Source organism: Clavelina lepadiformis, chromosome 8 (assembly GCF_947623445.1).
Source record: "Clavelina lepadiformis chromosome 8, kaClaLepa1.1, whole genome shotgun sequence".
In the NCBI taxonomy this organism is placed as follows: Eukaryota; Metazoa; Chordata; class Ascidiacea; order Aplousobranchia; family Clavelinidae; genus Clavelina; species Clavelina lepadiformis.
This window is the reverse complement of record NC_135247.1, coordinates 7,027,838-7,053,113: the sequence shown is the minus strand read 5'-3', so window position 1 is coordinate 7,053,113 and position 25,276 is coordinate 7,027,838. Positions and strand designations below refer to the sequence as shown.

Below are 25,276 nucleotides of genomic sequence, written 5' to 3'. Positions count from 1 at the left end.
GGTCTAGTTGTCGAAACAGCTTACATTAAAATGGTATACAGTGGGTACGTGCAATCTCGTAACATAAAAATATGTAGCGGTGTTTGGAACACTTGTTACGGCTATGCGGTTAAAAAGTTATGTTCCAAATGTTCCAAACATCTCGCATTATAAAGTCTAAACATAACTCGATTATTTTTCTTTTAGTATGTTGAGTGCCGGAAAACCGGAAAATTGTGAACCTGTTTTTCTCATAAGGTAGTGTAGTCTATGGCACATTGCCGAAAATTTGTATTTCATACAGCGCTCGGTTTTGTTGCAACATGCTCCGAAAGCAATGAGTTAAGCTGACACTTCCTCATTCCCTTGTGTTTTGTCTAAAAGCGAAAACGCTAAGTTTTGAAAAATAAAATAGAGTAGTTTAAAATGGAAAACTAAGATTAGTACGCTATAGCAACCGGTAAATGGCTTGGAAAGGCTTCGGAAGTTATAGTTAACGCTATAGACGTTTTCCATTCAATACTATGCTTCACAATAAAGGCTATAAAAAGTTTTTTTGCAATTTGGTACTTAAGGCCTACAAACTAACCTCGACAGGAAGCTATTTCCATTTGGACTTTTACAGGCTATTCTTGTATTGGGAGTTTTGTTGTTTTAGAATAGGCAGCTGATATCGCTTTAGTGAAATGAACAAGGCGGAAAAGAAAGTGCGTGTAACAATTGCAATAGCAACAACATGTTATCGGTCATAGAAATTCAATCGTCGGTTGTAAAATGAAATGGTTTCAAGACAAAGCGTACAATTGTAATGTTGACCATATGTCGCAAAAACATGATCTGGTAACATCGATGTTTGATTGACGTTTTATTGTTTTTACACACTTATACCTTATGTATAGGTTGTGTTGAAACTTGCGTGTCCGTTTTTGAAATGAAAATACATTGGCGGCCGCAGATGATGTTATTATTGATTTCTAACATCAAACGTGAACTCATTGTATTGGAATGAAAATGCAAGCTGCCCTTTTCTAATGGACATCAAAGCAATTGACATCCAACAACCTGCACATTACAAGCCACCCTGGGTCTGTGTACCGGTTAAATTTGTGCAAGGTGTTTTACATGAAATCTTTATGTTTTATATTATTTGTCAACATCTAGCCTACAGTGAACAGCTATGTTGACTAGAACATATTGTTGTACAGCACTTGACAGGTCGCAGCACATTTTCATAGGCAGAACACGTATGGTACTTCATTTCGCAACGTTTAAAGTGCATGTACGCTGGAAAATACCTTGTTTGTTTCGTGGTAAACCACAAAATTCATCATGGCAAAACAAAATTTTTACCAGTAAAAAAAATGCAAGTAACAAATTGCTTCATCGTACCTTGAAATTAAACGGCTTATACAATATTCGGCTTGAAAAAGCTTAATTGGCGTTTTTTATTGGTAAAAATTAATAAAGCTGACAGGATAGCACTTTCGTTGGCATCACCATCAACGTACGGGTCGATAGACTTTTTTTGTTTCGACAATCGCATTTCCGCGTCGGTTCAAGCTCTAAATCTATTGGTGGCATGAGAGCTGTCACATGAGTTGAGAGACAGGCAAAAAAACGAAACTGGGCTTTCAATCATTCGAAGAAAATGAAAAAAAGGCGAAGCGAGCAGGGCGAGTAGACATATTAACGCGTATACAATCGCAAGTCAACACGTCGTAGCAGATGGCTTATTAGTAACGTCGGGCGTGCGTGCGGCTATTTTGAGTCCTGTAGTGATGGCTAAATATGGGAGTTTAGTATTGAAAGTTATTAACTTTGGTATTATTTATGTAATTAACACATATTCGAAAATGTGTTCAGAGAAGAACGCCAGTCTGCTAGTGGTCAGAGATAAGTTTATCCAAAGCTTAAAAATTTCGAAAATGGTTTGTATGTCTAACATCATTTGATTATAACTCGTTTTTCCATTTATTACGATACAACAATTCGCTTTTATCAGTAAAATCAAAAAATGTTTAAAAAATCTAAGCTGAAATTGGCAGGAGTAACACTCTGATTAAAAACGTATCGATTTTTTCAAGAAAACCTTCACAGTAAACGACAATCAAGGCGTTTAGAGCATGACAGCACTACAGGATGACACCTTTTATTTTAGATATCGTTACTTGGCCTCGCTTATATAAAATAGGCTGAAACGGCGAGCAGATATTCACTTCATCCGGTGTTTCGGTGTTGCGAATGACTTCCAGTAATATTTTGCAGGAAGACATGTTTGAGTCCCCCAGAAAAATGTGCACGTAGACAGAATTTTTGGCAGAGTCAGGCTGTCATTATGTTGCAGCTGGAAGTGCTGACTACCGAGCAAGTATTTTGTGACTTGCATTTGTCAATGCGACACATGTAACTTACCTTGACAGCGAATGCGCTTGTCAGTTGTTAAAGTATTACAAATGTGTACGACAATCATATAGACGTGGGCCCGAGACTTACTATCCAGCCACGTACGCATCACAATGAAACATGCGTTTTGGGCAGTTGGTCTAAAATGAGGTTTTACTATTTTGCTTAAGTTACAATCAGATTTTTATGTTTTAGATCTAAAAGTTTGCGATACTAACATTCTTTGATTTGCTTTCGTAATACGTAATTCTTCCGTTTACAAGACATCGAGTCTCAGATCAGAAAATGGCGGGAAAAATGCAACAATATCTCCGCTCGGAGTACATTCAACCACCCCCGGGTCCACCAACAGTAAGTTGTTATACAATGAGTTACAATTTTTTGAATAGCATAATACTATAAATTTAGGTTATTTTCATATTTTGCACCATATTTTATTACGTCAAACTTGGACTGTAACAAATTGTAATTAGTTGACTGACATTTTCTGTGGTATTAACGCTGTCCCCGGACGCAGAAGAGACATGAAATGTAATTTAAAAAAGGTCGCTTTGGTTTGACACTTGAATTAAAGCCTAACGACCTCCGGAGAAGGACTGTGTTGTTAACCTGTCAAGCATTGATCGCCGATAGTAATAAAATAGAAGTGCCGAGCTTTTCGGATTTTCGCGTCTCGTCGCAAACAGCGGCTAGTACGAAGGTATTGCATCTAAAAGAGAACCCTGACCGATTGGTGACCCCAATAACAACCCCTTGATGTGACCCTGGCAATAGTTTGACCGCCGCGAATGGTCGGAGAATTCATGAGCTTTCGCGCTGTTCTAACCCTTCCCTGACCCCGCGAAAGAGAAACAATAATACTCATAAATTATCGAATGGTGCTTTTCGTCAGAAGAGTGTAAGACCATCTCGATTACCAAGCATTTATCACACTGAAGCGTCACTATTTTCAAACACACTCCCACAACAGCTAGGAAGTAATCGTAACATTTAGGGTCGGGTCATTGCGAGTGTTAAGGTGTTTTGCCAATGGCAGTTGTTTTAAATGAAACGAAAACCAAAATGGCAAAAAGCATTGGCGGCTTGGGAGATTCATCTGCTTGATGCTTTCACACAGCGCCCAATATGGAACCTTACACGCAACGACGTGGCTTGCGATTTAATGTGTTTGTGATATTTATATGTGATTTACGATATCTCTTGCGACGCACCATGTCATGATATAATGTACTCGCTTCCTCTCGTGTCGTGTTTTGCGACATTATGATGATTATATAGATTGCTTTAATTAACGAAAAAGGTCTTATATCTTGAAAATCCGTCACATCTTATGACGGTCGCACCAATAAAAAGGAAATGGTTAGTTTAGGATGGTTCAGCCAGTCGCCCAACTGGTCGATAATTTGCTCACTTACACCGTATTTTTTTTTATTATGGTGGTACGTTGGTTGAATCTTTTGTGTTTGGTCAACATTTATATCACTAGCACCTGGTATTCTTCCGTTTGACTGATTCTTTCGACACCGCTTTGTTGGTCGTTCTGCCCTACATCAAAATGCCTCTTTCTTTGAGAATGGCCAGACGCCTGTTGATACCATTAATCGTTTTAACGCTTCGCTTATCGCTAAGAGAGACATGGGCTTGCCACACATGACGCCTTAAGACGCTTGCATTGGTCGAGGTCATGGTAGAAGTTACGCGACGTTTTTTGCGCCTAAGTGAGCACTTACCGCAAATAATACAAATCCGTCAAATGTGGTAAACGGGGCGGATGACAAAGCGCCATCACCAAACGTATTTCTCGATTTTACTGCAATGTTTTCCGCCTAACCAACAGCACTTTCTACTTTGATCTAGCCTTCATTTTAACTGTCAATCATCGCTCATCGACCGCAAAACCGAAGAGTGATTTCGATTTTCGTGGACTTGGCATTTGACAAAACGTCGCATTTATTGCTCGATGAAAAGTGGAATAGAGCCGAATAAATAAGCTATTATTGAGTGATGATATATTTGATAACGCCAGGCGTCTACCCTTGCCATTGTTAGAGCGGACAATAGCCTTTGATCTATTAAAAAACTCATTGTAATGTCACAAAAAGCAGTGATTTGTCAAAGATATTTGGCACCGATGTGTTTGCATTACGTAATGACTGGCGAATACGTCACATAGCAGACATTTTGGTTGTCAGTAGTTAGCCCCGAAATTTACGATTGAACCCGGTGTTTTATCGGTTTAGTCGCGCAGCCATAAACCGTCAATCTCTGTCGGTCTCTTTGATCTGGCCCTGTCCAGGATATAAATTTCCTTTACACCTGCTCTGGCGCATTCCCATGTGGATTTATTATATCTTTTCATTGTGCCAGGGCGGACTTCTTTTTAGCCGTTGTTTGATGTAAAAATGAATAATTTCCTCGTAACAATACCAGCGTTTTGTGCGCCCCGCTCGTAATTATTGACCAGCTCAAAACAACTGCCATGGTTCGCTTTATTTTACAGCATAATACCACAGAAGAGAAAGTCGTTGAAAAACACGTAAAGTCGACATTAAAACATAAAAGAAAATTGCAAGAGACGTTACTTTTCATTTTGATTTTATGATATAAGCGGTCACGCACACAGGTGGCCATTTAGTATGATCGATGTACTGACATAATTTTTCCTTTGTTTGCAGTTGGATGCGAAAAACAGTCCATTGGCATTGTTAGCTCAAACCTGCAGCGCCATTGGCAAGGAGTTACCCGGAAAAAAAACAATTATGCAAACCAAACTTTGCCCGGTCAATGACGTGAAGAAGACATCAATGGTCGTTCCTCCAAATCATAAAACGTCCATATCGCGAAGTCCACCGATAACCTCCCTGTCGCCCAAACATTCGACGTCACCTTCGGGAGCTGATGAGAGGTTCTCGTTTCGTCATGGGCAGCAATTGAAGCGAGAGAAGTCGCCGACCAATCTGTGCGTGTCACCCGCGAAAAGACCGCGTGCTTCTCCAGAAGTTACCAAACCCCACAATCTTTCAAAGCCTCGCAACAATGACATCAAATCACTGCCAACATCACATGCTGCGCCTGAACACAAGAAATCCATCAGCTACGATGCCAAACGACGTCACGCGCACTCGACTGATGATGGCGAATCGAAGCAGAAGATTGATACGTCATCGATACGTCACAGATCTCCCTCAGGATCATCTCCTACAAACCAACGGGGACTAAGCGGCTCGTGCGGATGTCCGTCCACCTCTTCGACAACTGATCAGTCCCTGCACTCCACGCAAGGTATCAGCACATCACCACATCAACAACTGATGTCGATGTACGATCCTTATTGCATTGGCTGTCAAGGCCCTCATGTAGCCGGTAATCCGTGTTTAGAAGGACTAAAATCCCCTCATCTACCCTTCTACCCCTTCGCCAATCCCGCCAGTAGTTACCCATTTTACGCACAGATGTTAATGGCGGCAACAGCACGCACCGGAAGCGCTGCCGCTGCGGCGATCGACTCAACCCCCCACGTCTGCAACTGGGTAAATGTAGGTGCAGGGAGTTGTGGAAAGAGATTTGCCACGGCAGATGAACTTTTCAACCATCTAAGAACCCATGCGGTCGGGTCCACTAACACCAGTTCCGGCTCTAACTATTTAATGAATGGACTGGACAAGGCAACCAATCCCTACGCTGCCTACTTCTCGCAACAGGCAGCGGCATTTGCCGCGGTTTCCCCAAACGTCTCAACTCCTCTGACTACAAATTTCCTATCGAGGAGTCAGAGCCCCCTTAGCAGATATCACCCATACAAAACCCCGAATATGTTATCCCAGTTGTCGGGAATGCCATCGCTACCAATAGCGGCTGGTGTCGGGCCGTATTGTTCACCTTTTGCCCTGTACGGCCAAAGGCTTGGCGCCGCTGCGTCAGGATATTCGTATCCTTGAGAAATATTTGAACTGCAATTTTTCTCCTTATTAGTTAAAGCTGATAGTAAGCGACAATCTATTATTTGGTCATAATGCAAACATGACAAGTTCTATCATCCTGAATAAATGCCTTATTGTTCGGTAAAGAATCTAATTCAATTGATGGAAATTCAAGAAGTGAAAAAATCCTTTGATCTTTTCTGATTTATTGATTTGTCGCCCCTTTTGATCAATATTTTGCAGTCGCATACGTTTATCAAATCCCTTTTCTAAATTCAAAGTTTGAGCAAAGGTGCAAAAGTTGTCTGCTTAAAAGGTGTTTTCTTAACGTGCTTACAAGTATCCTTTTTGTCTGCTTCCGCTATACGAAAATTTGAATGTTATTGTAGTATTTCTGTTGACTGTTTTATTTTCCGTATTTTTCCTTGTTTTGTATGTGTTTAACTTGCAGATCTGGACATTGTGACATGTGAATAGTTGTTTTTATCCTCTCTTCATTTTAAAATATTTACGCCAATAAAACTTATTATCCTGACTTTCCTTGCTTTTGTTTGTCGGATTGCAATTGTATTCACGATATTATAACTGCACGCTGGGACAATTTTAAAGATTAGGCCTCGTTGTTGAGCGATTAACACAGAAAATGGATGATGACATTTGCGACGCGATGAAAATTTACAATTATACATCCTGGCGCACTTGAAGTAAAATATAACGCAAAAAAATCACCATAAATTTTTGAAAGCTTGTAAGTATCAAAATTTTGACAAGAGTTTATCTTTATCATAAGGAGGTTCCCGAACGATTGTATACAAACCTTTAAATAATGTAGAGTCTGTCTTTAAACAACCGGTTTATGTGTGGATGCAGTCTTAACGAGGTAAAGTCGCATTATTGATTGTTGTTGAAGATGGCAAGGCGATAAGATGACTGAACGTGGGTTAATTTAAAATTTGACAGGTTGTTCTACGCAAGGGAGCAAAGATTTCTAGGCTTATGTACATATGATTGATATAGGAAATAACCTTCATTAGCTTTTTGAAAACAATAGCAGCAAAAATAACAATTGAAAATAAAACAACGCAAATCCCATATTAAACCTAATTAATGATAACATCCAATGCTTCGTTATACAACTGATAGCGGTCTAATTTAGATTGCGTATTCAAGTCATACGAGTACGTATAAGCTTAGAAAAATCATTGACCCTGAAAAGTGATTAAATTATGAGTTTTCCACAGGAATGAAGGCTGTATTTCGCCATATACGTATACAAATACAGCTATCTTTACGCTTGCGACTTTTTCAGACTTCTTACAGTGTATTTATTCATTCACAAATATAGCATATATAGCTTACATCTTGTACTTTCGCATATGTACCAAATACAGTTTTTATAGAATTGACGATAATACAATTGCGTCTGTTTAGATGTTAGCGAAAGTTGTCCGACATGGAAAACATTTTGTGAAATTGTTATTTTCCATTCGCAAACTTCTGTATGGAGTCATTTGACCTTGTGTACTTTGATAGAACTATGCTAAGCACTAGAAAAATGATATCCAGGTATTTTAAGTTTTTGACAGTAAAAATTCCAGGTTTTCCCTGTTGTTTGTCATAAGTAGGACATAGTTACCAAAGTGCTTCGTTAAATCCCAGTTAGCGAACCCTCTGATATTTTATAGGCTACCTGTAAAGATGAAAGATTTTGAATTCAATATACAACGCAATAAAGGGATTTTATTTATAAATCCAATTCACGAATACGGAAAATAACTTGACGTGTAAACCAATGCAAAACCTGAAGTCTCTAACTTATTGGAGTTTGGAATCACTAAATGCTTAGGGTTTTCACCAAAGTTTACACTAAAGGCACCACCAGACTGAGAACAATAGACGTGATTTAATGCAGTTGGAAAATGGTGGTGAAACTGTACTCCATGGATACTGTAGCTGTAACCACCACAGTACGACAGTACATGTTAGAAACAGCGGGTGTCTTCTATTTAAACAACATTTAAATGTGAAACAGTGTGTACCATACATTACAGTAACTCCCGTATACTGCATAATAATACCAAAAATGTTTTCGGTTGGTCCAGGCGAATAAGGTTATCAGCCCAATGTGCAGTTTAGTAGAATACAAAAGATTGCAGTTTGTGCAAAGTAAGTGCAACGTCTGTCATGCGCTCATGTATAATTAATTAACAGAAGCCCGGTTTAACACCTCTATTTTTTTCGCAAAGTAACTTAGGTGAAAGTACGATTGGACAAGTCAAGGTACGATATGACAAGGCAGGTAGACAAATGGTAAAATTTTACTCTCTCTCTCTCTCTCTCTGCGCTACACGGTTTTATCGTAATTATTTTTCTACTTTACTTCTGGGCTATCACCCAGCTTTTAGAGTGACATTACCCGGACACTGCTACAGATTACACTACCTGTGTTGGCAATAAAATAGCGAGTCGTAAAAGCGACCAAAACGATTTACGCTTCCAAAAATCTTTGATCTTTGCTGTTTTGTCATGTCGTTAACTGGAATATATTTCAGTCAAATATTTTGTCAAGTTGTTCATCAGCCCAGGTAAGAACGGAGAGAATCCAGTTAGATTATGTTGCTAATGTGCTGGCTCGTTGTTCGAAGGTTTTCAGCAGTATCGTATGTGTGATTTCCTACCATGCTTACCGCACCAGAAGGTGTTTAAATTATGATAAGTCAAGTAGTAGTTAAAAACTGTACTGTTGAACTTCGGCAAGCCAAAAACCAACATTTAATTTGTCGTTGAAACGTAATGACAGCGATTACGACATCAAATTATTAAGTGTCGTAATAAAGCTGGCAGTGATAGCGCGATGTCGCGTTTTATTCGACGGGAAGGTAACATCAACGTCGAATCATGTTAAGCACATGTTTCGGTCCGTTTAATTTCGAAATTTCGCACTTAACACTAATGAGACGTTGCCAAGACTGAAGAACTTGTTTGTTACCTGACGTAAGAGCAATTTTCTAGAACACTCCTCAGGAAATTTAACAAAAAGATATAATAAGTAACTCATGACGTACTACAAACTCATAAAATAATATAAGTAAAGTAATTATGAAGCCCATTTTGTTTTCGACTTTTTTTTGCATTACATGTAAATCTTAGCTTTCTTAATAATACATTTACTCGCATATTTTACAATGAAAATTTAAAGAATGAGTGAGTCATTTTAAAGCAATCGACATGTTTGTTTAGATTCATTAGTGTGGGTAGCAGGAGAAATCCATTTAACAACAAATATCGAGGGTAAGCACTTTGCCACGTACGTGATGTTGGGTAGATAAGGCAGTTATTTGGTTATTACAACTACAACGAACTCTTGGGGTACCTTGTCAGCACGGCAACGAAAACTCGTATATACAGCGTTGTACCAGTGTGCCAAGAACTTCTTGTAGTGCAGTCAGTCAAACAAATTGACTTTGACAGCGTGTGGCACAGCTGACAAAGGGCATTTCTCCCTAGACAAAAGCGGGGCAGAAAAGCAATAAAAACGGGGAACCGATTTCTGTTATCAGACAAATCTCTTAATGAGCACGTTTATCACGACGTTTAAAATTATGAGCAGAAACATCGCGCCTGATTAAATTATAAACATCATATAGCTTCGTGATGATTTGACAGCTATTCCACGTTCCGTCAAAGATTCGCTGAACAATTAATCACTAATCATAGGCTATTTTTAAATAGACCAGCATACTTCTTTTGTATGTGGTATGTCGATAGTCGAGCCTATGCCAAGCATTTTCTTTTTGCCTGGCAAAGCTCGTAAATATGCTTTGTAGTCATGGGATAAAGAGTACCCATTATTCGCAGTGAATGCGGCATAGGTTAAGTTATCACAATAACATTTTCTTTTGCAAATACATGGCTCTTCTTCTGCAATATGACTGAGACTAATTATGATTTGCAGACCGGTTGTTTCCAGATTTGCTTTTATCTGCGAATTTAGTTTTTATTTAATGTGAAACAAGATTTGCGAATGCGCGTTGATGGCTTTGAGGCTGATAACATAAACACCCCTTCACTCCGAACAAACATTTATGACTGGTTGTTTATATCACGGTTTAAATGTTGTATAAATAAGCTGAAATTGAACACAAAAACGATCATCCTAAAAAGTCTGCGAAAAATAGAAAAGGTGAAAACCATACATACGCTATGCGACACAATCTTATCGCGATCTTACTGATTTTTCTTAGCTTTTGGCATAAGTAGCGTTCTGGCTAAAACTAGACAAGTTAACGTTTTCCAAGCGTTTTTGTGTAAGTGGATAACGTTATCATAGACAAACTTGTCAGGAAAATTGCCGTGTACAATTTATGGCCTTTGTGTTTAGTAAAGTGCAGTATATTTCCAGCTGAAGCTAGTAAGAGAAAGGCACCTTTAGATTATTGGCAAGATCGCTTGTTTAAAACTCTTCCATTAAAATCTTTCTCCAAGATAGATGTAGGTGCAAAGTATGGACCTGATTTAAAGAAAGGCCTTTCATTTTACTTCTAGAACGTTCTTATCACTTAAATCGGCCTCCTACGCAGGTAGCGGGTACCCTGTTTAAGTGACGGTTTGCGGTGACTTAAGCCTGTTGCTGAACGCTTATATAAAAAGTAAAAATTGGTTTATACGTGTCTATGTACGAGAGTCACTCCATATCACTCTGCGTAGGCTTTAGCTTTTAAAAATGCCGACGCTTGGTTGTTAATGAAACTGTGCGATAGAAGCAAATTTGATTGTGAAAACAACAAACCTTTTCCTTATCCTTATACGAGAATTTCATAACAGGATGTAGTGAGCGGAAAATCTGGTGGCTTATTGTCAGCAAATCAATCATCGCCTAACTGAAGTTGCGTGACGTGCTAAAGTTTACTAAACGTGTGTAGGGGTTGCGTAACAACACAGGCTAATACATCACAAAAATAGCGCTTGGGTTGCTGTAAACTATCAAAAGCAATAATAAAACCATTTCGGTTGCGTTTCAAGTTATTCAAGGACATGTACTGTGTGCTGTATATCATTTCAACAGCTTTTTGTCTCCAATAAATATATCGCATTTAATTGCAATCTAAACCACAGCGAGCAACCCAGCAAAAAAACGCAAACATCTATGGCGAACGATTTCAACCATTTGTGCTTATGTAATAATATGTATGATGTATTTATGTCGGATTAAAGCCTTCGGCTTTCAGAACTTTTCTGTTTGGCATATATGAAGAACGACCAGAAATTCCTTTGACTCCAAAAACAGTAATATCGGATTTACGCCATTGGTTCGCAATCAATCTATACGACCGCGAGTCGCCTCAAACGATGAAAAATGAATTCGTCTTAACGTTTACTGTTTGGTTTTATTTTACTTTAATAAAAATAAAACAGCAAGCCGGTAATGATCTGTTGATAATTACTCACGCAAATATTAAGATCAAAACACGGACTATTAAAAGATTGGCCTGTTTTCAGCAAACTATCTTTACCTCTCAGTTCTGTCATTTCAATTATATAGGTTAATACATGAAAACTATTTATCCATGCAGTAAGCACATTAATCGTCATTAAGGTCTTCTAATAATTCCCTCGTAGAGCAAGTAAAGCTGAAATGGAATTGGTATTGACCGCGCATAATTTTCTTAAAGCAATGGGTCGTCTCTCTGAAATCGTGGGCGCCAAATCAAGTGTGTTGGTCACATATGTACACACTTGAAAATTAAACTTCGTTGACCTGCAGTACATACTAATGCTGATTGTCATGCGCAAAGCGTTGCAGTAAATATTTGAAAAAACTGGCCAACCGAATAAATGCTTTGAAATTACACTCGATAAAACCGCTTAATTCGGTCGGGAATGATAACACCGTTGAAGTCATAGGTGACAGTTTATTCTGACCACGTTGAGTGACAAGCCAGCTATTCACCGTAGACTTTGTTTGTTGTTTGTTGAATCTAAAAATAAATCCGTGAAATTCTCCCAGCGAAATGGTGGATTAACCGAATATTTTGTCGGCACACGGGCAGCGACAACACATTCATATATGGTTTTCACCTTTTGCATGAAGCACCGACTCGCATTTTTTTTGCGTAGTCGCTTTGATCTTGCGAATGTTCAAAGTTCACAATAATTTCTATACTGGTTGGATAAGTGGATTTGTACGGTTTCTCAAGGGTTATGTATTTGCCTAGTGGTTACATGCTGCGTGATGCTTAAAAGTATAAAGCAAAATGTCCAATCCATTATTACCCGCCACCTTGTCAAAATGCTTCCTTTAAATCATTTTGCGGAAAGATCTATAACAAAGCATAAGCCTTTAGGTAAGGTGGATTTCGCTATCTAATGGTATATGAGGTGCGTTGTATAACGATTTTATACGACGAGTTTGCCTTTGACAACTTCTAAATTAGATATAGGCTAATTCCACAAGTGTGAATTTAGTTCATATCAATATCATTTTACATGTGAGTGTGACGTAACGACAATGGTGTTACAAGCTACGGATAGCAGTTTAATAGCAACGGCAGATTAATGTAGATGTATACACCCTAAACCACAGTTTTCATTGGATGAATCTTGTAACCAAATTTAAACTTCTCGCCCAATTCAAATCACAGTTCTGTGCAAAATGTGTCATTTTTTATTGTGATAAGAAAAACCAAGCAAGAATGTTTTACTTATCATTTTTAAGAAACTTTTTTGTTTGTTTTTGATTTTATTTGACTTCGTTAAAATCGCAATTGATTCCAAAATTGTGTGATACCTGTGCGCTGGCAGATAAGCGACAACGGTTGTTTTTCATTTGGCGATTATCATAAATGGCAAATTATTGACACCTATTCGTTCATCGACTTGCCAGCTAAACTTCTTCGTTGCCGCAGAACATCTACTACGAGTGAACGATCTACTGCTAGTCTAACGCTACTATAAACACAACCAACCCATCAAGTAATACGTTTCCGGGATCTTTGTTGCTGGTATCACCTAAAATCTTGATATGTGAAAAACTAAAAGATAGTACAAGTTTATACATTAACAGTCCAAGACTGCTAATGTAAGTCGGCCCGGCTTCTTCAACTTTAGTAGCAACAAGTGTCAGATAATGGCATGTCGGATCGGCTTAACCGACCAAAACAAACTTCTCTGTCATGGCGCATCGTATATTTAGAAACTTTGCGGCCTTGTCATACGAGATCAGTGCGTTGGCAAGATTATATATGGGAGAAATTGATGGAGTCTATAAGTGATGTTCGAGTAAGCCGCTTCAGCTCGACTTTGCAGCCAGTCGGCTGGAGTTTGGTACAGAAAAAAGATGGATTGGATAACTAACTGTGGTCAAATATACGTCGTATTTATTTACACCGTTACACTAAATCGTTTAGCTTTAACGTAAGAAATATTCATCGTGTTAATGCGTTGATTTGTTGATGGATGATGCGCGTGACAATTTTCGTTCTTTTTGTTACACTGCCTCAGCTATACTTCATATATGAGGGGTAATTCCATTTATGCATACAAATGGGATTGTGCTCCGGTATATTACGCAAAGGCTATGCAGTAACTTGAATTATATGGCAACTTCATCATTTGCATAACGTCAAGCCGTGCAAGATACGAAGAATAACTTGTGAAACGTGCATGTGGAATGGTATTCTTTGTGTCGAGAAGCTATGACGTGAAAACAAAAGGGTCAGGAAATTTCAGTTTCCTCGCATGCTTGCTGCGATAATTACCTTAAAAAGTATTATTCTTGGTAATACCGGAATGGTAGTAAACTGGATCTTCTGTTACGAGGAGTAATTTCTCAGAAAGTTTATTTAAAGCAATCTTCACGTCACAAAGAACGTTAAACTAAATGGGATGTTTTTTTACGGGACACAAGATCGTTAGGTTGAAATGGTGATTGGACAGATGGCCAATATTGTAATTTTATCGGGAATTCGGTAAATTAAGTTGTAAAGCGGCGTATAAAAGCGCACTATTTCACGATTTACGACGTCATTTTTCTTCTGTTGCGCTTCAAACTTCCACTATAAAAAACAGTTAATCAGCGTGAACCAAATTCCCATTTCGGCGATTAAATTCTTTTATTGACGATCTATAAACAATCGACCTAATAAACGATTTACCGGTGTGTATTGACAACAGTGGTAAACATGACTATTAGCTTGATTTACAATTTTTTTTCTACGGGAACAGCTTAACTGATTAAAAAGGGCTAAAAAAGAAAAAACATTTTACAAAAAAAGAACTACATAAGTGAGTTAAGAGTAAGGCACGTATAGGAAAGAATTTTCGGTAAATTAAGCGTCTAAATCATAAACTATAATAACATAAGCTGTTAACTTTTAACGACCTCGTGAATTTAAGAGCGCTTGACGTGACACATAAGTTAAACCTCGCAAAATTTTTTTATTCCTTTTTGTCTAAAACGCAGGTGGCGCACATCGATTCCGCTATTAAAGTGTTTAATTGTGGTCGGTGCTAATGTGCATCGACGTTTACAAAAAATTTCTTCAAAATACAATGTTAATGTAAGGCATTTATATACAACTGCTGGACATGTTAAATAACTGTGCGTAACTTAGATGCTGCCCCTGACAACGATTAAATTATGACAAGCACTACCCGATTACAGCTGTGACATCAAACAACTGCGAGAAAAAGAAAAATTTCACGGGATATCAAAATCGTGTGATCAAATTCAGACATGGTGCTTGTTGATAATTTACCAACAATATTTTAAGGCCCTGTATGTACAAGATAATTTGCAGGGTTAGTTGTCTTGCATTTTTATGTAAAGCAGGAGAATTTCTCGTTCCTGTCAATTTGTGGGATGTTGAGCTACTCCATAGACGAATTAATCATCGTTGTGACCGATCGCAAACACGACCCAAGATTAAAGCAAACAGAAAAACAAGCTTTGTCGTTCATGCCTATCAATAACACTCTTGATTTTATCGGATGAAAAGCCGCGATCGCAAACTTGGCTCACTTTCAGTTAATGGAGGGTTTGATGCCTTTTTAATCCAGCCATTTTCTAAGGCGTACCGTTTCACTTGGATTTGTAATTTTCAACGGTTATCAACGATCGTGTATGTATGATCACTACCTTTAGAGTGAGCTATTTTCTACTTAATTGTTCACTGTTCAGCTGTTCGCTGTTTACTGGGAATGCCTCATTAATTTGTTCGGATTTGTACGACTAAGAGGACCAACAATGTCAAAAGAATTTCGGCCAGATCTCCTATGAGCTGAAGAAACCAACAACATTCTGGACTTAATTGTACTCTTTAGTAGAGATTGCTCTTGATTCCCAAAAAGGTCAAAATCCAAGTACCGGGTTAGTTTTCTTCGAACGCGTGGACAAGCTGATGTTATATTGCGGATATAATTAGATTAGCGCGACGAATTGTTTATTTTGTGACTTGCCTTTGGTATGTTAATCATTTTTGTACATTGTCATTCAAAAACAAAAACAAGCCGAGATTGATAAAATCCCTCATGAAAGGGAAATTTTGTTCCGTATCATGCACGAATCGTATATATGTTAATGGAGAGATGATTCATGTTTGTTATTTACGTTCGATTGTATCGAGGTAGAAGATTAGGTCGAGGTCATCGTTGACATATTATATACAAATCCCAAAAAGTATACTAAAAATGGAAATAAAATTTTCCTCGTATTCTTGTTTTTAAACGATATTGGAATATCCAGTGTAAAACGCAAACAATCCTCATGTGGACATTGGAAACAACATTGAAACAAGCAACTTGTCTAGTTCAACGTTAAATAAAAAAAATCTATAACAAAAACTGACTCATTAATGTTAACTTGCTGTTGCTAAGCGTGAGTAAAAATATTGTTGTTCCATACAAGACTTCAATCGAAATATAAACGTATGATGCAGTGGTTATAGGAGAATTATAACGAAGTATCTCACTGGTCACCGCTCATGATGTGTCAACTCTAAAACTGGTAATACCTTTACTTGAATTGAAAATTGCTTCAATAAAAACATTTGCATTGATGTTAGATTTGGACAGGCCATAGTATACGTCCATTGCTACAATCTAGGCAGAAAAGCAAGCTATTCTCCTCAAGTAAACCAGCACGCTGACGTCCCAGCAGTCGTAAATCTAAAATCTTTATGGCATCCAAAGATTTACGACTTTGGATGACAGGAAAATTTTTCGCCTCTATCGTAATCTTTTTACTTTAACTGCTCCCAGAGGAGAGGTGCCGTCGCATTGGGAACATTTACGAGATACCTGGTCAAAACATCCCAGTGACATTCTTCCAAGTGTTTACACGTAGATCTGATATCGCATAGGTAAGGTGATATGGGTTAGAGTATACTTGAAATCAGACTACAGAAGTAGTAGCGGATGTGGAAGTGCCAAGCCAATTTTCTAGAAGTACTGCCAATCATTTCCAAATATTTATCCAGTGCGAATTTATCTCTTGGAGATAAAGACTGAGCGACTGAGCCACGTGATAGAAAATAAATCCATCACTGTCATCTATACGCCTCTATACAAACCCTTACCTATGCACCCAGACATCAATTGTGGAGGGCGGTTACAACTGGTAAAAAGCAAAGCATGACAAACTAACTGTATGGTTAGCGCATCTTTCTAAAAATGACGTTTATGAATTGGTATTTTCTTTCAATGTAATGCAACTGACGTGTGAATGAAAGTACGAATGATTGATTGTATGGAATGTGTAATCAACTGTTCTTCAACAGAGGCAATAAATTGGCACCCAGGGCGATAAAGAATAAAACAGTGGCATTCCGTCGTTGGATGGTACCACAACGATTAATGCCGAATAGTTGTCCCCTGTGCAACGAGCCATGATTCCCCGATGGCGCCTCACTGTCAGATAAAGAAACATAAAACTGTGATGAGATTTCGTATCGTTTTAAAGTTTAAACAGAACCATTTCATCCAATTAAAATATTAAATCATTCAAGCGCCGAACAAGTCTCGTCAGATGTTCCTTCGTTTAAAAACCATTTGCGACCAAACCACCAATAATTGGCTAGAGGCCTTTAGAAATAAGGTCAAAACAGGAAGGGTTGATATGGCCGATTACCGACAACCAGCAATTAAATAAGCTTTGACATTGCTCGTATGGCTGCCACACCTTAGATTTCAAATAGTAATTTGGCATGAGCTTGATACGCAACATGCTTTTTGCAGTACGTCATAATATTGCTAAACTAAATCAACCGCAAAAATGATGCTTATCAACCTACAAGCCGGCGCCAACCAAGAAAACATTTGTTGGCCACGAGTTTTTGCTTTCCTGCAAGTGGTAAGCATTAATTAGGAAATTCACAACTTAATTTCACTACGATCACATTCTTGCATTTGCAGTACAGAATTTTAAGAATAAGTTTTCATTTAAAGTGTATGTGTGCATTTTGAAAACGGAAATTGCTTTAAGCAAGGATGATAAATTGCATACAAGGAGCAGTACATAAAGCGTTTTCCTTTATCAATTAGTCTTTTTGAACGCGTACAAGCACAGAAAACGAGCCAGTCTTCATAATCAAACAGAAACGAGACGATTATTTTAAATTAACATCAGTTTCGGCTTATTTTTTCATCTTATTTTCAACATTGCTCATTACATTTCTTTTGAAGTAGACCCTTTTGGGCTCAATAATGCCCAATGCGGTCTTGATTGTGAAAGACGTGCTGGGCACTTGGGGCCGAATTTTACTGGTTATCTATTTACAGCAAAGCTATTTAAAAGGCATTGTTAGAATAACCTTGGTTTATTTCGTTTCACAAAGAATCCATTTTGGCTGGTAAACAGCAAGATAGTCGAGTGTTAAAGAGATCAATCAGAGATCTCTTTTTGAACATCGAACAATAAACGGAAGATTTCATCCGGTTTGGTTCTTCCGCGTATAGATGAGGAAATACTTTTTAATACAACATGCTGATGACTACTCTCTGTTTAATTAATTGAGCGATAGTCGAGTTTTCATCGCCTGTTTAGATCACAATAGGTCAAACGAGTATAAATAAGGCGTTTGTAAATTAAAAATCAATCACTTTTGTTTTGCCCAAAGGCAGGAAGTCCTACATTCTCACATGTGATAAACTGCTTTAATTTAAAAGTGAAAATACACTGCAATTTTTTTATAACTCAAAATACGGGTCAAGCTGCATCAACAGAGTACGGATGTGGTTGGTGTGAGCTGGAAAAAATTTAGAAACTTGGGTAGGGTTGATCGATGGCCTCTGCGAGCTTCCCGGGAGTATGATCGATGGCGTAGTCAGGCTCGAATTATTGACCGACTGAGCTGAGGGATGCATATAATCCATCAGATCCACTACGAACGCTGACGAAGGAAGACGAACGAGCACTCGATGATCGACCAACGGTCTGATGATGACATATAGACAAGCCTTGTGACCCAAAGCCTGAATGTTAGTATCGTTACCAAGGGCCATCGGAAATCTCGTTTAAACGGCGATTGTTTGAAATCAACGTTCACACGTGATTTGCTGAAGAGCGGCAAGTTTATTCTGACCAAAACACGTCCGCGCAGCTTAACGAAATGGTCCTTTTCAATTGGCAAGAACGCCATTGTGTTCATTAGCCCATTTCAGGCTTCTCTTGCATCCTCGAAGTTTGTTCAGAGGTGACGTTTAATTTTATTCAACTTCGTATTCAACTAGAACAAGATTAAGTTTTTAATTAAACGTCAAACAATATTGCTTGTGATCACAAATTAAGCAATTAAAGCGCATCTTATGTTGTCAAATATACCCCGGCCAACATGTTGTTGTGGTAAGTTGCCATGCAAAGATCATTACCTGGGTATTTGTTTCAGCAAATTAAAACTTTACTAAAATGACGTTTGTCAGATGAATTTGAAAGCCACAGAATATTGCAGTCTATTTTGATACGTTATTATCGATCATTTCGTGGCCAGAAATTTATACTGTCTTTATTGCTTACAAAGCATTAATTCGTGAGTTCTTGAAACACGTCTATTTGGGTCCAAGGATTCATCTTTCACCTCAACAAACATTTTGTACCAAAAACCCAGGAATGACTACATACGAAACCAAAATCGTTGTTAAATGTTGCTCAAAGCCCCAACACAGGTTTTCATGGTATTAGCGCAATATAGCTCAATGGCTTTAGTGTTTATACGGATCGTCAAAACAGTGGTAAATTAGCCAAACTCCAAAGCACTTTAGCTAATGGTTTTTTGATTGCTACGACGTGGGCAAAAGGGTATTATTTTGATCGGCCATGACTCATTGATTCTCCAATCACATCAAGTGGGGTTTGATCTTATATAACAAAGAGATGACTTTGATGCAGATACTAACTCATGCTTTGACATTTCGTCACTGAAACCTAACACAACTCACTGTCGAAGGTCCGTTTTCACTACCATACAATGTCTTTTACACGGACCCTTTTAAATTTTGCAGAGAAGATAGCTTATCGAGGCCATTTATCAAATTGGCTTTATTAATCTTCACGCCTCATGTTTTGTAGTGAAAAGGGCACCTATAAATTTTGCGATTCTGTGACCATCATTGCAACAAACAGAAAACGATTCAATGTTTTGCTAGAACTGGAGTCTTGAAGTTACCTGGCAAACTGATAACCTGATCGCGTTAAGGTGTGCCTTGAAAGTTTTTACGGTTGTCAGTTGGCATTGAGCCAAGGAAAATATGCTGTAAAAATTAACCCAGCGAAATGTGCATTCAAATAAATCGTGACGGACGTTTTTGAGTTCTTAACAAATGAAGATTCATCGTGTTGATACCAATATTTATGCAATATTATTCGGAGAAGTCATAATTTCGGAATAAATGTTTAGATCGACAATGAAAATTTATTTCTCTTCTATTTATTATTATTATTAGCTTGCTGTATATAACTAACTCCTCCTCGTTATAGTTTATTGCGCTGCTGTTGACATCTGTTATTGATAACCATAAATTTATATGAATAAAACATTAGTAAAGATGAAAACTGTGCAAAGGTGAATTGTATGCGCACCAGTAAACTTGCCAATGGTGAAAAAGCAAGTCGTCAAAGCTTTTTTCACATGCGACGGCCAGAACTGAAAATAACTAATCACCTTTATAACGTCATTAAACCTTCGTTACACGTTATTTATTGCTTCCATAAACTATACGACGCAATATCCGCCACAGTTACGGATGTTCATCAGGCGTAACTGGCTGTCATAACGCTAATGGACATTAAATCAGACTGTCACTTGGCGGTGCCAGTCCAAATACAAGCGTTTTTGATATTAAACCTGCGCGAAGATTTTGTCTCGTCCCTGTCTAATTGTAGACGGGTGATTTATGAAGGAAACTGCGCAAAATCCTTTTATCAACCCGAATTAACAATAACGCTCCGATACAACACATATTAGTCCGGGTAAAATAATTAAATGCAACGAACTTTTTAACGCATTTTTAAACAATCTTCTGCCAATAAAAGTTTTGTCCAAGTGTTGGGAAAATATTTCGTACATAATATAATTGTTTAATTTCGCACTAGTTTAATCGAAGAGGGTAAGGCTTTTCAAAACAGTATTGCCATTTTCGGCAGCTGTTTCCAGGGCGTCGGTGTATACAGACCACAGTCAAATCCACTCACTCGCTTTTGTTAAAAAGGTTTTGGGTAAACGTCAATTGCAAAATTGATCCAGCCATTGTTATAAAGATCACGAACTGCCGCCAATGGAAAAGTAGGGTCGGTTTTGTCTGTAAAAATAGCCCTGCCTGTGTGACAGCCTATCGCTTGGAACAATGCCGGTCGAGCCGAAGCGAGGAAGGATATACAGAATTATGAAAGGAGATATGATACGTCCCAACTATTGCGGATATCCCAGGCTAATGACTATTATAGCAATTTCCTCGGTCACCACGGCTTATCCTGTTAAACTCTGCTTAAAGCCATAGGGTTTAACCAATGAATGTCTCCAAAGCTGCCTGGTTTTAACAACGTGACTTATTTGTTTGATTGACGTCTTGGAGGGACAGCATAAATAATAAGCGGTTGCTAGGGGCAACAGAAATGAGAGATTAACTTTCTCTATCCCCGCTCATTAAAAAGGATCTTTGATGTGCCGAAGATGTAACGTTGCTACGGATTTGATCAATCAGGCGTAAAGAACGGTAATTTCGTTGATGGATTTCTTGATCTGGAACGGCTTTGGAAGAGATTTTCTCTTCTAAGTGATTTAGTGACGCTGTAACTGAATAGAGTAATGTGGTTTTCGCTTGGTTCGTGGCCCTGTCACTATCATTACAAGATATGACGCGATAGGCCGACACTAACAGCGGTTTAACTTGACTATTCGAAGTGAGGTTTTTCTGCCGTTTTTTTTACCTCAGACGAAGCAGGGATTAAAACATCCGACTTAAAGTATAATGTCAAGGTATAATCATAATTCTACGCGCACTTATAGACAAGTGTCGGCCAAATTAAGAACGACGACAGCTGTGGTCATGTTAATAGCAGTCCCGCCTTTGCTTGTAATGTTGTTTACCGGTGGTGAGAATATAATTAGTTTTTGGCTAAAATTGGCAAACTTTAGAAAACAACCTTTTTATTGAGGTGCTGAGTAAATGTAAAGCATCTTCTACTGTGCTACGCCGCTAAACGTCTAAACGTACACAATCTTACATTGACTTGTTGCAGTTTCTGCACTTTGGCATATTGTCCAAGTTAAGCGTACAGTAATGCATACAAATGAAAGCAACTTGTAACATCCTAACGACGTTTAACGCCTGAAGTTGTTTGGTGAACAATTTTCATGTTATCATTAAATAAACAAGTTTATCATGAGTCGAGTTCAGGTATATTTATTGCCTATAATTGAATGCTACGATTCTTAGGTAGTCCACGTTTTGTCTATATTTCTCTTCATATCATGTGACCATACCATATAAAGGATTAAATTTAATGATGTGAAATTTATTTTGTTTAGCAAAATGCCGTCAACAAATATCGTACAGTTGGCTGCTGTTACGATTGTCATGTTTTACCACTCATCACCAGGACACTATACGATTACTATTGGTTCGAACAGCAGGGTACGACGCGTTATTAACGTTTGATTGACAGCTGGAAGACCACGGTTTATCCCAACGGAGAGACCTGACAGCGATAAGCATCTTTCGCTTTGCGTGGGGGAATTCTTCACAGGCGTGTTTTGATGTATTGGTGGTGCACAAGCAACATTATCGGCTTTGTCGGGCGAAGTTGTACAAGTAATGTCGAACTTGATTCCTTTGATGTGCGATCGATCTCACAGTTCCTTTCAAAGAATGGTTGTCGTCATTCCCACATTTTCCAGCAATAGAGAGCTGCTTATTAGCTTGATGGTAAACACACATGAACTTGGACGATAAGTTTAGCGCCGTGTAATGACATAGCAACATAGAGGGGAATTTAAGGAAAGGAGTTAAGCTCCGGGAACTAAATTACAGGGGACATCAAAGATGAAAAGGTTGCGAAAGCTGCGTGGGTACACGATGAAAAGAAAATAACGTTCGAAGAATCGTCTTCAAAAAGATAGTTTGCTTTTTCACAGGTCGTTTACTCCTTTCACATAGAGACAGCTTCGGTTAAGATATATTGAGTGGTATTGATTGGACCATACGCATCCGTTTAACCATAAGCCAAACGTGCTTGTATTGAACTAAGTTGCTATATGTATTACTAATGCGAGAAAAAATAATGAAAAACCACAAGATCAAACGCCCCATTTGCACTTGAAAAACACCCATAATATATGAGACTATGAAAGCGAACTTTTCACCTTTGATCCCAAGGGGAACATCACGGTCTTGGGTTCTTGAAATGAAGTGATCAAAGATTATCTTGTAGTATGTAAAGCTTTCGTTGGCAGAGAGCAAGCCCATTAATCTCGAAGATAATTTTATTAAACCTCAGCAACATGATTGACTGCGACTGTGTTTGGGGGTCAAGACCTTTTCCCAGCCGGGCGTTAAAATCATCTTCAGGGACTAAAAAATATCCTGTTCTATCTCGCGGCCTGTATTTTCCTGCACCAATTTATGAAAATTGTTAACCAACCATGATGGAGCTCTACAATTACTTGTTATTTGTGTTTACCAGCATCCAAAGTCCGCTAATCCTTTCATTAGACTTATGGTGCAAGTCAACTATATTTGTATGGGCCTATCTCACTGATTTTGACTAGTTGTGAAAGTGTAGATACGTAAATTTAGCAGAAAGTACATGTTTGTTTTGTGAACAGTATACTGTTCAAAATGTCTGTCAACTGTTTATACGATTGTGCTTTGCCTACTTTCCTCTTTATAATTTCCGCCTCCTAAGGCGATCCAAATAGGTTATTTTTACTTTTCTCAAACAAAATAAACAAAAATAACTCAAAAAATCTTTGAGTAAGTTGTGGTTCAAGATTGAAACGCAAATTGTAAACAACGAACAGGTTTGAAAAGTTTAGCACCAACATCAACACAATAAAGAATGATTACAAAAATATTGCGCTCTATGGACATCTGGTGGAATGTTTCGAAGGATATGTTGTAACTGCTGCACTGATGTAAAACAAACATCTACAAATATTTAACGATGTAGCAACTTATTGTAAATTCCAACAAGTTGTGGGTTAAAATAAAATTTAGATACAGAACAAAGTTTAAAAAATAAAGTTTAATCTCGGAACTAAGATATTTAATCAAATTTGCTCCGAACAATAAAATACGAGCATGAACGCACACACGACCGAACACACGTATTGAACAGTTGAATTCAACTTTATAAAAACATGCAATAAATATAAACAGATTATTACCTTAAAGCTTGCTTTCTGGACGTAGGAGAAATGCGTTTCTAGTAAAGTCCGATTAATGCATGTTCGCAAGCACCAAAATACAAACAGTTAAAACTTTAAGAAACTACAAAGAAGATCACGGAAACTTTGTCATAAAAGAATAAACTTTAAATGGGCTTCCGACTTACAAGGTAAAAACACAGTATCAGCCTGCGAAAGGTGTATAGCTTAACGTCCTTCTTATTTGGATTTTCCAAGAACACCTGAGTCGTTTCAGGTAGTGCTTAAAATAGCCATTTCTCTTTAAACATAATTACATGACTGTCAGAAATTAAAAACATTTCTAGATTTTTGCCATATGTGCAACTGCACGAAAACGACAACATTTGCAATTACTTTAAGTTTGTAAAAGCTTGGACCACCGATGTTAGAATCTTCATGTTGGCTAACAACGACGCTGACATGAAATGACATTAATTACAAAGTCTTTTGCATAGATGTGGTATGAAAAACAGGTTTCACTTTACAGGTGATGAGTTGTTTTCAAGCGACTATGATAAGAGAAAACATGACATTATACATGGAGTCGTCTGCCTGCACTCGGCTGTAACCGCAAAGCCTGTTATTATATGTCGTCGCAAAGGTCAACTTGGGCTTTTTTGCTTGTTGTTTTGAGATTTCAAGTGAACAAGGAATGTAAATGACAACCAATGTGATGCTATATCACGTCCGCTGACAAAGATTATTCTTTTGCTATCATTTCGCAGCATTAGTAGAGTTCTTGAAATAATACAAGGTTGGTAGGTGATTAGTTCGATAGGAATTCCATAAATCCGTTTTGGTTTGATGAAACGTCAACAAGCGCCGTATATTGCTGTTTGTCTCTTCGCTTATAAATTTAAAACGGTCACTCCAACAGTTAAAATGAAACGCTTGGTAGTGATTCGGGTGTCTGGTTTGTTTATAATTTCGACTCGCTATTGACAAAGTGGAACATTGATTGAATGCTGCCTGTGACGAAAATAGAAGTTTGACTTACAACGTCAATATCATTTTTTCTGCAAAACGGACATTCGTTTATGTTTATTTACAAAAAAAAAAACGAAAAAGCTGACAAAT

At 38.0% G+C, this 25,276-nt stretch overlaps 1 protein-coding gene and 1 long non-coding RNA gene across 2 annotated transcripts; one reads left to right on the top strand and one right to left on the bottom strand.

The window, feature by feature from the left end:
* Positions 1 to 1,748: 1,748 nt before the first annotated feature.
* Positions 1,749 to 6,837, top strand: LOC143469299 (zinc finger protein 703-B-like). Its single transcript, XM_076966948.1, has 2 exons — positions 1,749 to 2,733; positions 5,058 to 6,837. The coding sequence occupies exons 1-2, from the start codon at positions 2,668 to 2,670 to the stop codon at positions 6,318 to 6,320; spliced, it is 1,329 nt and encodes a 442-aa protein (XP_076823063.1). The 5' UTR covers positions 1,749 to 2,667; the 3' UTR covers positions 6,321 to 6,837.
* A 10,281-nt stretch (positions 6,838 to 17,118) lies between these two features.
* LOC143469300 (uncharacterized) lies at positions 17,119 to 25,060 on the bottom strand. Its single transcript, XR_013119096.1, has 3 exons — positions 24,179 to 25,060; positions 23,156 to 23,939; positions 17,119 to 17,207 (listed from the first exon to the last, which is right to left on the bottom strand). It is a non-coding gene; the product is annotated as an uncharacterized LOC143469300 (long non-coding RNA).
* Between the last annotated feature and the right edge of the window lie 216 nt (positions 25,061 to 25,276).